This window comes from Callospermophilus lateralis, chromosome 2 (genome assembly GCF_048772815.1).
Source record: "Callospermophilus lateralis isolate mCalLat2 chromosome 2, mCalLat2.hap1, whole genome shotgun sequence".
NCBI lineage: Eukaryota > Metazoa > Chordata > Mammalia > Rodentia > Sciuridae > Callospermophilus > Callospermophilus lateralis.
This window is the reverse complement of record NC_135306.1, coordinates 19,714,569-19,730,428: the sequence shown is the minus strand read 5'-3', so window position 1 is coordinate 19,730,428 and position 15,860 is coordinate 19,714,569. Positions and strand designations below refer to the sequence as shown.

The following is a 15,860-nucleotide window of genomic DNA, read 5'->3' as shown; positions in this document are numbered from 1 at the left end:
GAATTTTTGTGGAATCTAGTCACATGACCGGCTCTTTTATAAATGGAGAGATTAACTGTGTGAGCGTGAGGAACTGAGATACTTTAAAAAAAAAAAAAAAGAAAGAAAGAAAGAAAAAGAAAAAACAAACAGAGAAGCATTTGTGGACCCAGAGGAGTGTGTCGTCTCCAAAACACAGAGAAAATCACTCTCCAAGGTCACCCGCCCACCCTGTAGCAGGACAGAGTAAGGGTTGGAAGGTGGACTTGGATAGGGAGCAGCTGGGGTGGGGTCCTGGTCCCAAACCCAGCTGCCTCTGAGACCTCTCCTGGCCCTGGGGCTCCTGGCATAGACCTTGGAGGGCAGTTGGGGATATTGAGTAGAGCTGCACGCTGTGCCCCAGGTGGTGGACCCCGAGGTGCCCAGCAGATGCAGCCACTCCTGAATGGTCACCCTGCTTGAGTCCCCCTGCTGAGTTAGTGGTTCTGGCTAATCCCATGTGGATGTGAAGACTCATTCCAGGAGTGGGCCCATCGGTGCCTTTCACCCACAGCAGCCCTGAGGGGTGGGCACTAGGACCCCCCAACCCTCACCCCATTTTGCAACTGACAGTTCAAAGCCGTGACTTGTCAGAGGTCTACCAATAAGTGGCGGGCCTTCCGCCCAGGCTGACTCCCAGGATGGCTGTCCTCGCCTTGGCCAGCGGCTTCCTTGTCCCCAGTGCAGTCCTGCAGCTGGCCCTGGGAGGGAGACCAGGCCCAAGTTTGCTCAGCTCAGACCCCAGCCAGGCCTCCCTGGGTTTCAGGATCAACCTTCTCCCCACTTCCAGGTCTCAGCTCTCATCCTGGGAGATGACAGTAGCCTTTGCTCTGGGTCCCCTGCCTCTGGTCTCTCCATATGGGGACCAACGGGTACATTCAGAGCTGTCTGTAAGCCTCAGAATCAGGGTTGCCTGATTTACAGGTGCTTACAATGACCAGCTTGCCATTGGTGACAATGACAGTAATTGGGGTCTAGATCCAGTTGGTACAGCTGCTCGTAGAGAAGAGAAGAACCCTGGACCCCCTTCCCCGCCCCTGGGAAACAGGCCCATGTTGGTTCTATTCCAAGAAACCAGATTCATTTCTTGACACTTGACCTCAGAGACTAAGGGCAGAAGGCCCCGTAACTGGGAGAAAGGAAGAGATGAGTCTTCTCCCCGAGTTTCCCTTGGTTTGGAGGCTTGGCCAGTCGATGGTGGCGTCTCTGGGCCTCCCTCATGGATGGCCTTCACTTTTCTCCCGTGGAGCACTGTTGCTGCTGCTCCATGGCAAAATGGCAGGGGAAAGCGGTCCCCCACCCCGCCCATGTTCCTTTCTGCCAGGTGTCAGTGAGGCCTGGGCTTTGGCCTGGGAGCCGGGATGGGACCTCCAGGCGGAGACTGTTCACAGGGGGTGGGGCTGGTTCCTTCTTCCAGAGACACAGGCCATCGAGCAGCCCTGCCTGGCTGAGCGACCTGGCTCCCAGCTGGACAAGGTGGTGCCCTCTTGCTGCCCGGAAGGTGGCGGACACTGCTGCCTTCCCCCAGCCCGTGAGCTCCGTTGGCCTCTAGATTTTCTATTCTGCCTGTGGGTGTGGAGTAGGAGCTCCGGGCTTCCTGTTCAAACACCCCTCCCTGGGGGCCCTTGACCCTGCAGTCTTGCTAGATCATGTTGTCGAAGTTGCTCATGGAACCTGGCCCTTTCTGTTCAGAATTATCAGCTGATAATCATAAGTGGATAGTTGGAAGTCACCAAGCCATCGCTGCCTGTCACCCTGATTATTCTTGTTGGGCTGTGTCCCCAGCTGTCCTGGTGCCCAACACATAGTAGGCACTTTAATAGTAATACCCAGAACTGTTAGGGTGAGAGAATAATAAGGAGCCATGTCTGATTCATTTTAGTGGGAATGCCCCAAGACCGTGCTCAGAGTCCCACTCCTAGTATGAACCCTGTGAGTTTTTCCTGGAAAACAGCAGGCACCCGACCTGGCACTAATGCTTTTCACCCAGGATCTCCACCCACCCCTCAGGCTTGGAACCCAGGGCAGTCAGTGGCTTCGAGCAGCCACATTCAATTGGGAAAGAAAACAGAATTAAAAACCAAGTACCACATGTTAGAATCATAATTAGAGACAAGGTTTAATTAGAGAATTTATAATGCATTTAGTTTGAGAAGAACTGTCTTCCTTACAACTTGCAAAGCCACTGTTCAGCCTTGGCACAGTCCCCTTAAAAGGTGTCTTTCAGGACACTGGGTGAATAAAAGTGAGGACTCTCTGTGCCCAGGGGGCTGAGGTTGGCTGGGGAAGCAGTTGGTCCTCTTTGCTTGGGGCCAGGCCTCATTCCATGGCTCTGGAGGTAGAGGGCCCAGTGTGTGGAGGAAATGGCCCCGGGTGTGCAGTGAGAAGATGTGGGAGCCTGGCCAAGCCTCGGACCATCCCTGCGACCTTGGGCAAGTCACCTGGCCCCTCTGGGAGCCGGGTTAATTCATGGTCAGAAGGGGAACATTGTCTCCCTGCCCTTCCCTGCCCTTCCCCCCCTCAGCAAGTGAGCTCTGTGGTGCTGGGCTAATGGTTGGCATTCTCCAGCATCAGAGGGACGTGGAAAGTCTTGATGCCCTTGCTCAAGATTTTTGGCATCTTGCTTGACTCTTTCATTTTTACCCTCACCTAGTTCATCTGCAAGTCCCATTGACTCTGCCTTCCGGTATATTCAAAAGCCATCCCTTCCTCACTCCTGTCACCACTGCAACCCCAGCCCCGGCCACCACATCACATGCTCCTGTCCTGCAGTAGCCCCGCCAGCCCTCTGCATTCTCCCTGCCTCATGCTCTGTTTCCACCATGGCAGCCGCAGTGATCTTTCTAAAATGGACCGTGAATTGTCCTCCCGTGGAATCAAGGCTGCCCACCCAGAGCACAGCAGCGCTTGGCACATAGTAGGTGTTCAAGAACTACCTGCTGAGTGAGTAAAGGAGCAATTGATTCTTACTGATCAGTTGATATATTTCATCCAAGTAATTGCCAGGCAGTTCATTTATCTAGGCAACCTCATTATCAGGTACCTCCTGAGAAATAATCCCAATTAACAGATTCAACAATATTTGCTGAGTATTTGCCCCATGCCAAGCCCTGAGTGGGTGCTGGAGACTTGGCCATTTGTAGGATGTGGTCTTTGCCCGGGAGGAGTGACACCCGGTCTGGGGGTATTTTGTGGGCACTGCAGGAACCGTGGCCTTAGTCTCCTGGAGTTGGTGGAAGGCGTTGAGGGTGGTGTATTAGCAGTGTTGGGAGAACAATGAGCAGGGACAAATTAAATAGTGGGGGGAGGGGGCAGGCTTTCAGTTCTCCCAAGAGGAAGTGATTTTCATGTTGCAGTGGGGGAGGGAAAAGGCACGATCCTAATTACACAACCATAGAGGTGTGCTGTGAAGGCTCCTTTCTGGGCTTGACTGGCCGAGGCGCCATCTTGGACGTGCCCACTCCAGGATGGTGGCCCCTCCATGCTCACAGAGCTGGGGCGTTGGGGCCCCCATGTTTGTGGTGCGACTTCAGCCTCCCTGAGCCTCTGGCTTAGCTCTCTTATCTCAGAAAGGCATTTTATTCTTCGAGCCCAGGCAGCCAGGACCCAAGGAGCTGTTTTTCCTCCATTGTGCAAGCATGACAAATCATTAATTTTTGATTGATTTGCTTAGAATTATGGGCGCCCCAGCATTCTTTCCGCCGCTGAACAGCTGTATAACAAATGAATATATCAGTGTGCACAAAAGATTGGAGATCTAAGAGAAGCAATTACATTGGCCACCCTCCCCCACCCTCACCCCTTCCCGGGCAATGAAGGGAGGAAATTTTTACCAGAAATTCCTCAAGTGGCTTAAAAAAAAAAAAAAAAATGCCTTTTTTATAATTGAATTAAATCTTTATCTCTTTATCTTTTACAACAGATTTCCAAACACACATCAGTTCCCCACATGCTTGGGTTCTATCCATCCAGGAGGAATCTTTAATAATGAAATTTCAACTTGTGAATTAAAACCAAAATGGGAAAGAAAAAAAAAATTCTACCCCTCCTTTTTTTTTTTTTTTTTCTTTTTCTTTTTTTGGTTGCTGCTATTCCTTTAAGATTTTGGAACCGTACCAGTGCACTAAATGTGACCTCCATAACTTTTAAATTAAGAATTTATGCTGGCTTGAAATTTATGAAATATTTCAGCATGAAAGAAAGCCTTTTTCCCTCAGGAAAATTGAGCAATAAATCACAGCACTGTGGATTTACTGCCCTAGAGCCAGCGAGAGATAGGATTTTTTTTTTTTTTTTTGCTTCATTCTGAAAAAAAAAAAAATGTAATCATATAAGACAGCTTAGCTGCTGTCCTCCCACTCTCTAGAATTTTTAATTTCAGCTGTTTCTGCTTGGATTTATTTCCAATATTCCTGCTCGGCTTTTCAATTTCCTCAGTTATTAAATTTTAATTCAGTGCATTAGCATTTAAATTAAAAAAGGGTTTATTTTATCGAAATCGTTGGCCAGCCCCCATCCCGTAGCACACGAATTGCCTGTTTCTGCCATTTGCACAAAATGTGAAATGCAGCTAATGTCTTACAACTTACATTTGCACAAATTTAGAAATAAAATTTCTGGGTTTGGAATAATATTTTCTTTCCAAGAAAACCCTTAATAAGAGAATGGAAAAGAACAACTTAACATTCATTTGGGAGGGAAGAGGAAGGTCGAATGAAACCAAAAATAGCCATGCCCAGGTGCTGCGGGGAAGCTGGTGGAGAGGGAATAGGTGGGGTAGGAATGGGGGTGGGCGCTCGGATGGGGGCTGGAGGGCTTGGGGTCACCGCCACCAGCCATGGGAGAGTGAGAAAGAGGGGCCCCGGGGGTCATCTGCCCTCCGCCTTTCATTTGCCGTAGAGGGGTCTGTCTGTTAAGGTTGGGTCAGCTCAGCATGGAGTGGCAGAGAAGGGGCAGAGGAGGGAGGCTCTGATCCAGCCCTCTGCCCCGCTCCTGTTTTCACCAGCAAAGACCCTCAGCTCCAGAGAAAGAAGTTCAGAGGGAGACCCACAGTGAGCCAGGGCAAGAAGTTGCCTCCTTCAGGAGCACAGTGTCCCTTGGCAGAAGGGGACGGTGTGATGGCCTCGGCGGTGCAGTTCCCATGCCCTGAGCTGACGCCTGTGTTCTGGGTTGAGTGGCGCCCCACCCATTGGTGAAGCCAGCGCTGTGGACCTTCAGGAGTCTGACTTGCACAGCGTGGGGTTCTGGGCAGCCAAGTGGGCCCTGCCCCTCATTCACCCTCCGTGTGATCTTGGGCGAGGACTTTTCTTTGCCTGGGTCTCTGTTTCCTGGACTGAATAAATGGGGGCCTCTGAAACTACATCCAGGTCTGTTGAGGGTGGTATCACAGCTGAGCCTGTGCTGAGTACCTGTCACCTTGTTTAAGTTATCTCCAGTCTCACACCAGTCCTGTGATGTGGGTCCTAGAGTTAGCATCCTGCTGGACTGCGGATGAGGAAACCGGGGCCTTGAGAGTATAGGTGACTTGCTGACGATCCCACAGCTAGACAATGGCAGAACCTGGACTGCGGCTCCAACCGAAGCCCTGTGCTCTTGGACTTCAGTTCAAGTTGAGAATGAGGTTGGATGGTGCTGGGTAAAGGTGAGTTTGTGTTTTAGGTGGGATCAAGAAGTTGCTGGTGTTGGATCTTTGGGCCTAGGAAAATGGCAGGGTCCAAGTTAAGCTTGATTCAAGCAGAAGGGACCACTGTGATGGATTTGTGAGGATACAGACAAACCCCACCTGTGTGCCGCGGATCGCCACTCTTGGGAGTTGAGCTCTGGGCACCACAGGTTCCCTGGCTGGAGGGCAGAAAGCCATGATGGCTGTGATGCTGACACCTGCAGTTACAGACGTCTCCCACTATGGCCATGCATGTCCATGTACCAGGCTGGCTCTCCTACCCCTGCCCTCTGCCCAGGTGGTCTTCCTCCCTTGGCTGCTCCAGTACCCCAGTGTTAGTGCCACCACCCGGGCCTCTGCAGACGCAACTGCGTTTCAACAACGTGTTCTGAGAACTATTCGAACGTTGTCGGCGTTTTATCTTTGTTTTCTAAAACTGAGCGGAAGACAGAAATGACCATGACTACTAGTGCTTCAAAACTGAAGTGCCATCAGCTCATAAAAGAGACAATCAGTTGTGCCCAAGATGCTCGGTCATGGTTTGCCACACTTGACCCGGTCGATGCTGCATAAAATCATGATAGAAAAAGAAGGAAAAGAAACCACAACAACATTGAAAATGGGTGTGAAATGCCCTAGCACTTTACACCTTGGACACAAGCATCGTGACAGGTCACGTGCAGATCTGAGGAATGCCAGGTGGCAGAAAGAGGCTGTAAGTGATCTGTCCTTTGCTCCCGGTGACGTGGCGGGCAGACCTCTCGCCTGCTCCCATTCAAGTTCTCCCTCCTCGCTCATCCTTGACTTTTCCATTTTCCTTGTGTGGGAAATTGGGGGCTCTGCGGTGTCACCCCGCTTCCTGTTGGGTTCTCCTGAATGTTGGTGGGAGGTAGAACATTGCAGAGCTGCCAAAGGTGGCCTTCCGAGTAGCCAGACCTGGGCCTGTTGCTGTGGGACATTTTAGTAAATGGAAATGTCTGTGTCTGTCACGTGGGCACGTTTCCGTGTGGGCTCGTGTCCACGTACCCACGCCTGGCGGGAGTCACCTTCAGGAGCAGGGTGGCATTTACAGGGCCAGGCCGGTGCCCAAAGAAAGATGAGAGGGAGGGATGGGGACTGTGGAGAAACAGGTCTGTCAGCTCCATGGTTGTCACTCTGGGCCTAGGTGTCACTGGGTTTTCTGGTTTTTAAGAGAAGTTGGAAATCCAGCCTTTGTTGAGGGGGGAGAGGGTAAAACCCTTTATTTTTGTAGACTGTGGGTTCTCATCAAAGACCACCACCTAGTTCTGCAGCTGCTGGGCTCGCATCAAAAAGGTGGCTGCTGTTTTTACTTTTGGAAGTCTGGAAATTGGAAAAGCTTGGGAACAAAATGACGATGACCAGGGAGCAGTGGAAGTGGACCTGGGGGCAAGGGGGCTACGGAAGGTCGCCAGTCATTGTCCCGCGTAGGGTTGCCCATGCCAGTGTTTCACAGCTGAATATTGGTGCCGGGTCCTGGGGGCTCCACGGCACCTGCCCGGATGTTTCCAAGTACAGGAGCTGAGCAGCACTTGGAAAAATGCTGTAAACACATGCTGCATCGTCCCGACTCTGGTTCCTCCCAGTCCACGTTTCGAGGCAGCTGAGGAGCACTCGTATCAGCTGGTGGGGGCGGCGGACCTTGGCATTGCTCCGTGTCTGCATCTGGGTTCTCTTGAGCACTGGCCTAGGAGTCAGGACCCCAGATATTTGTCATTTGGTCCTCATGAGACTTCAGGCAGCTCCCTCTGCCCAGGGCCTTCGTCTCTCCTTCTGAACCATAATTTTATGATTCCCGAAAATTTCATTTGGTCAGCCTTATCTCCCCACCCACCCCCCACTCCCAAATAAAAGAGATTAAGAACTGGGACTCTCTGGCCTTCCCCCTGCTCATGGGTTTGGGGGACAGAATATTTTAACATAATAGGATTTTCCCCCTCTGGTTGGTAGGAATAAATCTGCAGCTACTGTTTTATTGGAAATCCCAGCTGAAAATAAAGATGGTGCAATTCAATCTCAGATTTAACTGGTTACTTACTTTCCACCGAGTCCCCAGGGCTGTGCCGTTGCTTGGTTTGTGTTGGCAGTGGGTGCCAGGCTTAAAGGGACGAGCGAATGGGATGGCGGGGGCTCCTGACTGCCCCTTACCACCAGGGGCAGGTTTTCCAGCCCGAGGAATGGGGCCGGGGCTTGTGGCCCGCTCGCCCCTCTGTCTGAAGCCGGTCTCCAGCGGGAGCTTGGCGGGTGGCAGTGGGTGGACCCGGTGTCTGGTGCCTGGCTGATGGAGGTGTTCTGGATTTCTTTTGCAGGCTGACGGAGCCAGTGCAGCCGGAAGGAAAAGCACTGCCAGCAGGTACGACCCCTGCGCCCCAGCCCCTCCTCCGGTCCCCCGTCGTCCCGACCAACAGCCACCACTCTTTGGTCCTCCCTGAAAGGTGGGAACGTCAGACCAGCCCTCTTTGCTGAGAAGTAGCCACAGCTTCCCAGAGGGTGTGAGGGTGTAGACGGCCTTTACCATGTGTCCTCTGTGGGCCTCCAGGGCTAGAATTCAAGGATGATGCGTTTCTGACTGGTCATCGGCCCCTCCCACGGGGGAGACTTGGGGATGAAGCCCAAGGTGGAGAGCTCGGCTGCTGCAGTGTGGACTCGGGGTGAGCCGCCCCCTCCCCCCGCATCTGCGTGCGGATCTTGTGCCCTGCGCTGGGGTCATGCGCTTGGGTCCTGGGCTCCTCTCCCTCACTAGGTACCCCAGGTGAGGGCAGTGGGGCACTCCCAGGAGCCAGACCAGGGGTCCAGCTTCACCTTTGATGCTGGGAGAAGATGGGGGAGGGGTGGCCCTCAAGGAAAGCTGAGCTGTTGTCACCAGAAAGGAGAAGGAGATCCCGAGGGCCTGAGCTGGGGACAGCAACACAGGGGGCCCAGGTAAGTGCCTGGTCAGTGTTGGCACTAGTGCTGCTCCTGTTGCAGTGGGGAGAGCAGAGCTGGAGTGACCAGGTGGCCTTTACTTGGGGCATGGGAGGCAGGAAGAAGGCAGCGGATGGGCAGGAAAGGTGGCTCTGTCGCACACACGTAGACTCTGGAATGGGCGCCGGCATCCCCTGCTGGACTTCAGGGCAGATTGTGAATGCCCAGCGGGAAAGCCCTCGCTGTGGCCCAGGGAACAGCAGTGCTCTAAAATGTTCCTAGAGTTGTGTTGGTTTTGGGTGGGGGTTGGGGAATTAAGAGTGTTCTTTCTGTGGCCAAATAAATTTGGAGGTCAGTGGGTTGAGCGCAGAATCGAGTGGAGAAAGCCCCAGTTCAGTCAAGCACACAGCCACTCTCTCTGGGGACACCAGCTCCAGGCCCCCTCAGTCCTGACTGCAGGTCCCACAAGTGCCTCAGAGTCAAACAGGTTTCTCTGCAGGGGCATTTCAGAGCCTTTAAAGAGCTAATGTTTGGGAGTCCTCAAGCTTCATTAACTGAGGGACCCTTTTCCTGAGGCTCATGCCGTGGAGCAAGTGTTTCTTGGAGCACACTTAGGGAATCCACAGGTGTGTTTGGCTCTGTGCGCCAGGAAGGTCACTCTGGCAGCATTTTGCAGGACGGATTGAAGTCTAGGACTCCAGACGCCAGGCCCTTGCCACCCACAGGATGCTGCTGGCCTGGCAGATGTCTTCTGTTCCGAGGCCACGTGGCCTCTGACGTGTGTCAGCTCTGCCAGTGAGTGTGGAAGCAGCCGGGGTGACCCAACCACGTGCACTCGGAAAGATGTCATTTGTTGGTTCTGAGACTGGATCTTGTTAGGTCCGAGACCGTCCTTGAACTTGCGATCCTCCTGCTTCCTCAGGAGCTGGGATGACAGACCCATGCCACCGTGCCTGGTGGGAATGCTCATTCTGTCCTCCCACGTTGGTGCCCTTTACCTTCCAGCCTGCGATTCCGTCCTCCCTTCAATGACACTTTCCCCAATCTCCTTTTCGGGCACGTGCCACCCAGCCTGTGGCCTTTGTCACCTTCCACACAGCTGAATTATTTGTGTGTGTGCGGTTTTGCCCCTCCCTCTGGGAGTGGCAGCTTCCCAGGGCAGGGGCCATGTCTGTCTTGGGCATCGATGTGGGCCTGGACCCTGGTAGGCCTGCAGATGTCAGTGGCAACCTGGGTGCCCAGCGTCCTGTGTCCTGGACCCCTGGTGGAGGAGTCCCTAGAGTGGTCAGTGGTGGGTGGAGGTACCTGGTGGACCTGCAGTCAGGACTAGAAGTCCTGACTGGTGTCCCCACCCTGTCACTATGCTTGTGGAACAGGGGAGGGGCTGCTCAGGGTCCTAAGGGGAGAAAGTGGCTGTGTGCTTGACAGCCGGTGCTTTCTCCACTCGGTGGTGGGCTTGGGCCAGGGTCTGGCCCACCACTGTCCTTCCTGCTGTGTTTGTTGGGCACTCGCTCTGTGTGCTGTGGGCTCCGGTGGCCAGATGCTAATGTATTCACCCAGGAGACGTGTTAAGAGTGTCTGGGTGGTGGGCACAGTGGTGGGTCCAGAGCAGTGAGCCATAGACGAAGGTCCACCTCATCCCAGTTGTGGGATGTCCTCACCTGACCCTCTGCTGCCCGAGTCTCTCACAGGGGCTCTGCCTGGTGGTGGCGGGCAGAGGACAGCAGGCAGGTTTTCCAGTGGTGCTCGCGGCTGCCTAGAGCTGCGGGGTGAGTGTTCCCAGCCCGAGGCTGCAGTCCACGGGACGAGTGCGGAGATTGATTAGAGATGCCTGCTGGTCGGGGCAGGGGAAGGGGGGCATGTGTGCCATCTCTTCTCTGAGGAGCCTGGGCTCTCCACCGCAGGTACGTAGTGACTGAACCTGTGTCATTGCCACAGGGCTGTAGTGCCCACCAGGAAGACAGCACAAACCTGTGGGTGGGGTGGGACTTGAAGTGTGAAAGCACAGTTGCCTTGAATAACGACTGTCATTTAGCCTGGCTCCACGTCCAGTTCTGAGCTAAGTGGTTTGCACGTATTCATTCATTTATTTATTGGGTGTTACCTTCATAACAACCCTGCCGGGGAGGTGTTCGTAGCATTCCCACTTTATAGACGGGGAAGGCGAGGTGCAGGGGTCCGCGGGGCTAAGGCTGCTTCCCAGGCTGGCTCCTTGGGTGTGTGGCCTGCTCTTCCCTGCTCCCCCCTCCTGCTGGTCCATGTGAAGTCAGCAGTTGACAGAGTCCCAGGAGCCCCTTAGGGGCCGGGGACTGTCAAGAAGGCTGGGCTCTGGGGGTGCTCCCAGGTGAGTATATTTTGATTGTGGGATTAAAACCACTAGCATTCTCTGAAAGGCCATCTCTGCGTCCTGAGGCGTGAAGGACACACTGAGGCATCAGGAGAACTGTAGCAGTGGCCCTAGCCTTGCCACTAGTGGCTTTGACGCCCCCGGGTGGCTTTAGACCGGGGGATGCTCTGTAGGACTTCAGAGCTTGTTTAGTCTCCGTTTCTGATGAGACCCGGAGGTGTGGAGGCTCCCCAAAGTCAGAGTGAGGTAGAGGGCCACGGGCAGGAGTGACCTGGGAGGACCCCCGCCCGGTCGGGCCTGGCTCCGGCCCGGCCTTGTCGCCTCTGTTATTGCACCAGGCGCTGCTTTCATCCCGCGCCGCCTTTTGGCCTGGAACACGCAATTTTGTTATTTCTCCAGAGGGCCTCTGGCTGGACCCCAAGACCAACAGCACGGGCTGCGAAGGAATCAGTGTTAAGAGGAGGGGACAAGGAGAGGTGTGTTCTGGATCTGAAGGGACAGCCGAGCGTGGCCTGGTTTACTTCCCTGTAACCCAGCCTGGGTGGATTTTACAAGACCAGGGACCCAGCACCCGGGGTCGGGAGTGACCTGGTGTGCAGGTCCCAGCTCGCATGGCCAGGCGGCCGCCGAGCCTCGCTTACTCCAGGGCCTGGGCCTGGGGCCTCTGTGGGGAGGAGTTCTGAAGGAGTTGCTGTTGCCGTCAGGTTTGTGCAGTTGCAGGCTCCAGGGAGGAAGAGCGATGCCGGCTGTGAGCTGGAGGCTTTGGGCGGAAGGGCTCTGCAGGTTGTCCAATCCCACCCTCTGATTTTAGAGATCAGGAAACAGGGCAGAGAGGTCGCGTGATCCCTTGCACCCTGGAACATTCTAGCTGCCTAAAGATGAGACAGGATCCTATAGATGGGAGGTTGGAGGGAGAAGATGGTGAAACCAAGTCTCATGCATTCACTTCACGGGTATTTACAGAGTGCCTACTAAGCGCTACCTTCTGCCTTCGGTGCCAGGGATACAGCACTGAACAGAACAGAAAGCCCTGTCCCTGTGGACTGGTGTCCTGGGGAGGGGGACAGATGATAGAAACACATAAACCATGTGCTCGTCACTGGTCACAGGTGCAGTGTGGGGGGACAGGGAGACCTGGAGCGGGTGCCATCTCTCTAATCTGGGAGGTCGGGAAAGGCATCTCTGGGAGATGTGAGGGACTGAGCCGGGAAGTCTGGGGAAGTGCCTTCTGGGCAGGGAGAACACCGGTGCAGGGGACGTTCTTTGCCCCCGAGCCACCGTGAACACTGCAAGGCCACTGGACACCGTGCGCGGGCCTGTGCCAATACTGTGCACGAGATGGGGAGCCGTGGGACGTTTTGAGCAGAGAGGTGCCTTGATGTGACTTGGTTTGCAGAGGACCATCTCTGCTGCTGGGAGGTGAATCAACAGCAGAGGGCAAGGTGTTCCCAGAGCTGCTGCCTCGGTTCAGGACAGACGGCAACCGTGACGGGGGCCAGCAGTGAGTGTCTGGAAGGCTGTCTCCAGGCCTGAGGGCTCCGGATTGAAGCCTACGTCCAGAAATGCACAGCCTCCTGTTCCGTCCTAGGATGGCGCAGACTGGGTTGGCCTTCCCTCCAGAGCCCCCACTCCCTGCCCTCTCTGCTGATCTGCTGGACATCTTCCTCACTTCTCCACCTGCTGGGGCTCAGACAGCCTGGGTGCAGATCCTGGTGCTGCCGTGGCCTGGTTGTGTGACCTCGAGTTGGTCACATAGCCTCCCTGCCTGTCAGTTTCCTCATCTGTAAAACAGGGATTGTGTCACTAGGACCACCTTCCCAGTGCTGTCAGTGAGGATTAAGTCTACTTACAGTGCGTGTACCTGCGCACAGTGCCTGGACCACAGTAGGTGTTCAATAAACACTCGGAGAGGGCAGCCATGGGTGACAATTGGTTTCTCAGGGAGCCTGGACACAGGGATGGAGCATACTGATTGCATTGCTGTGGCAGCGAGGAAAGGTGCTAGGACATTGGCTGTTACACTGCCTGAGGTCGGGGCCCCTGGGAATACGGGGCAGAGAGTGATGATGTGTTGGCATGACATCTGCTGTGGAAGGGCCAGGATCAGGTCTTGTAGTTTACACAGATCACATTGCCCCCCTCAGCCTCCCTTCTGAGGTTGTAACTGGTGTCCTTCTTTTTTGTTTTTAAATCAGGGATTGCCCCCATTGCCCCCAGGGAGCTTACCACTGAGCCACACCCCCAACCCATCTTTACTTTTTGAGTTAGGGACTCACTAAGTTGCTGAGGTTGGCTTTGAACTTAGAATCTCCTGCCTCAGCCACCTGAGTCGCTGGGATTACAGGTGTGCACCACTGTGGCTATGCCTGACAGTTGGAATTGTTCTTTTTCAGAGTGAACTGATGATAGACTCCTCTGAGGTTACTCTAATAGTAAAATGTCTTTGGAACTAGCTGAGTCTCACCCTTTAAGCCAAGGTCTGTACCAGTGGACCATTTAATCGTAACCACGTGTGTGTGGCTGCATAATTATTCTTTAAATAATCTTCTTATTTGGCATTTGGTTTCCAACAATGAAATAAAAATCATCCTGAACAAATTAATTTCATTTGCACAAAATTTCACAGTCACACTCGGCCTCGTGCTAGTCAGTGGACAGTGTGGTACTCCCCGAACAAATTATTTGGAAACCGGGACCATTTCAGGCAGAAGACAGCCTCATCTTGACTCTAGGTGATGTTCCTGTGCATGGAACTCAGATTTTATCGCCAACAATAGAGTCTCCCCCTGCTCAACTCTGAGCAAAGTTGGTCAACAAAACTCAAAACTGCAGGTTGATTCTAGGGGATTGTACCCTTATCCAGAGGGGCCAGAGACTTCCTTGGTGGGCAGAGTTCACCCTCTGCTTAACCAATTACCACTAACCCTAGATTCTGTAGAAGAGGGCAGATTCTGGAAAATTCACAGGCAGCTTTAAATTTGCCCTTAGGAGACAGTCTTAGAAATGCAAACCACAATTCCTGTGCGTAAAAATCCATGAGTCATTTCTTCTAAAGAGCACCTGAGCTTGGGTGGCCCAGCAAAGAGCATTGAGCTGGGGGTCTCTTGGGGAACTCTGCCCAGTCCCCCACCCAGCGCCACCTTCCCGCTGGTGCTCCAGGAGCAAACTCAGTTCTTCTCCTGAACCTGGGGTTATCAGTTCAGAACGCTCAGAAGTTTGCCACTTCCTAAAAAGCAACCTTCAGTGGTTGCTGAGAGGCCCAGACCTGTTGCTTCTTGAGCCCATCACGCCAAAGGCCCTTGATTGCAGAAGGCCTCTCCTGGCCCTCGCTGGCTGGCCGGCTCATGCCGGGCTTGAGCTTCCTCTGCACTCCACGCAGAGTGGCTGGTGAAGGAGGGTGGCGGGCTGCGTGGCCACCTTCTGCATCGTCCCTCCCTGCTCCTCCCACAGTGAGCCTGGCTTTGGGGTGTCCCGAGCCTGTCCCGCTCCTAGCTGCAGCTTGGAGTCGTGGCCACACTCCCCACCCTTTCCTTCTCCTGTGGTCTGAAAATCCCTCCCTTCCCTTCCTGTGTGAAGTATTCTGTCGTTGTCCTGAGAGCTCGTCCTTTTCATAGTTGGACCAAGCTTTTCACATTTTGTCTGGTGAGGGCCTCGTGGGAACAGGAGCAAAGAGCATTAACAGCGTCCCTGTGGGGTCCAGTTGTCCCTTAGAATCTACATGCGACTGCTCCCAGGGCACCCCATGGATCCTGATCTGAGGGTGCTTGAGTCTCATAACAAACAGCGCAGTGTTTGCACAGGGCCTGTGCCTCCTTCTGTACCCCTAGATCACCTCTGGATTAGTTGTCGCACCTAATGCAACATAAGTGCCGTGTGCGTGGCTGTTAGGCTGCTCTGTTTAGGGAGTAGGGACAGGAAGTCTGTGTCAATACAGACTCGGTTTCCTGAGTGTTTTCTGGCAGCAGTGGAACAGTGGAGGTGGGCCCTGTGGATGGGGGGCCGGCTGGGCGAGGTGCTGCGTGGGGCACCTCTTATGCACCTGTCCTTCCATTCTCCATTGGTTTTTAGTGTCACTCCTGATCTGCACGTGAGGAGAGGGAGGTTTGGGCAGGTTAAGGAAACTGCACCTCTCTTGAGTGCTGGACCTGTGGCCAAGAGAGTCCCTGTTGTGCATTCTGGGACACTTGTTCTAGGCAGCAGGTGACCCTGGGCTGGGGTCCCCTGGAGTGCTCAGAGCTTTATTGCAGACCTCCGTGTGTCACCCTCTGTCTTGAGGACGGCTGGTGGGTGGAGGGAGGCCAGTTGGAGCTGCAGGAGGAAGAAGCCTGTCGAGGACAGCGGGGTGTGGCGGGCGCATGGCCAGGGAAATGGAGGAGCAGGGTCCTGTTGAGGAGCTCGCGCCCCGCCACTCCTAGGAGGAGGGGGTCCAGGGGGTCCAGGTCAGAGCATAGACAGGGATGATGGCTCAGTCACAGTCTCGGCAGGAAGTCGCTGGTGGGCAGGATCACGCTGATCCTGCTTTCACACCACACGTGGGTCTGGGGACAGCCCCACTCTTTCCTCCCCGGCGCTGCCTGCCCGCTGTGGTCTGCAAGAACCCTGTGTGTGCCCTGGAGGGTCTCTGCAGGACAGTGGACACGGGCCCTTCTGTGGCCTCCATTCCCCACCTGCGTGGTGAGGGGAAGCTGTCTGGTGGCCTCGCCTCGCTGTGTGAGTGGACAGGTGTGCAGGGAGATCACGGGTGGCTGTCCACATGTTGCTGACAGGTCAGAGTCACACCGCTGCCGGGCCACTGGAGAACCAAGGCCGTGTGCTATTACAATGCCGTCGGTGCTACTTCCTTCTAAAGACCTGGCTGGGCCCACTCCCGGGGGCCAGAGCACCTGCTAAGGAAGTCCCGGCTGGAACTTC

General features: G+C 54.4%; 1 protein-coding gene across 11 annotated transcripts in view; it reads left to right on the top strand.

Annotated features, from left to right (window-relative positions):
* Znf618 (zinc finger protein 618) overlaps positions 1–15,860 on the top strand; it is a 160,684-nt gene that overhangs the window by 74,885 nt on the left and 69,939 nt on the right. For 10 of the 11 annotated variants that reach the window (XM_076845640.2, XM_076845639.2, XM_076845644.2 and 7 more), the window contains exon 2: positions 8,008–8,051. In XM_076845640.2, the coding sequence (XP_076701755.1) occupies positions 8,008–8,051 (44 nt within the window). Of the gene's footprint in view, positions 1–8,007; positions 8,052–8,080; positions 8,134–15,860 lie in introns of those variants that run through there. The other variant, XM_076845641.2, reaches the window with a different exon arrangement.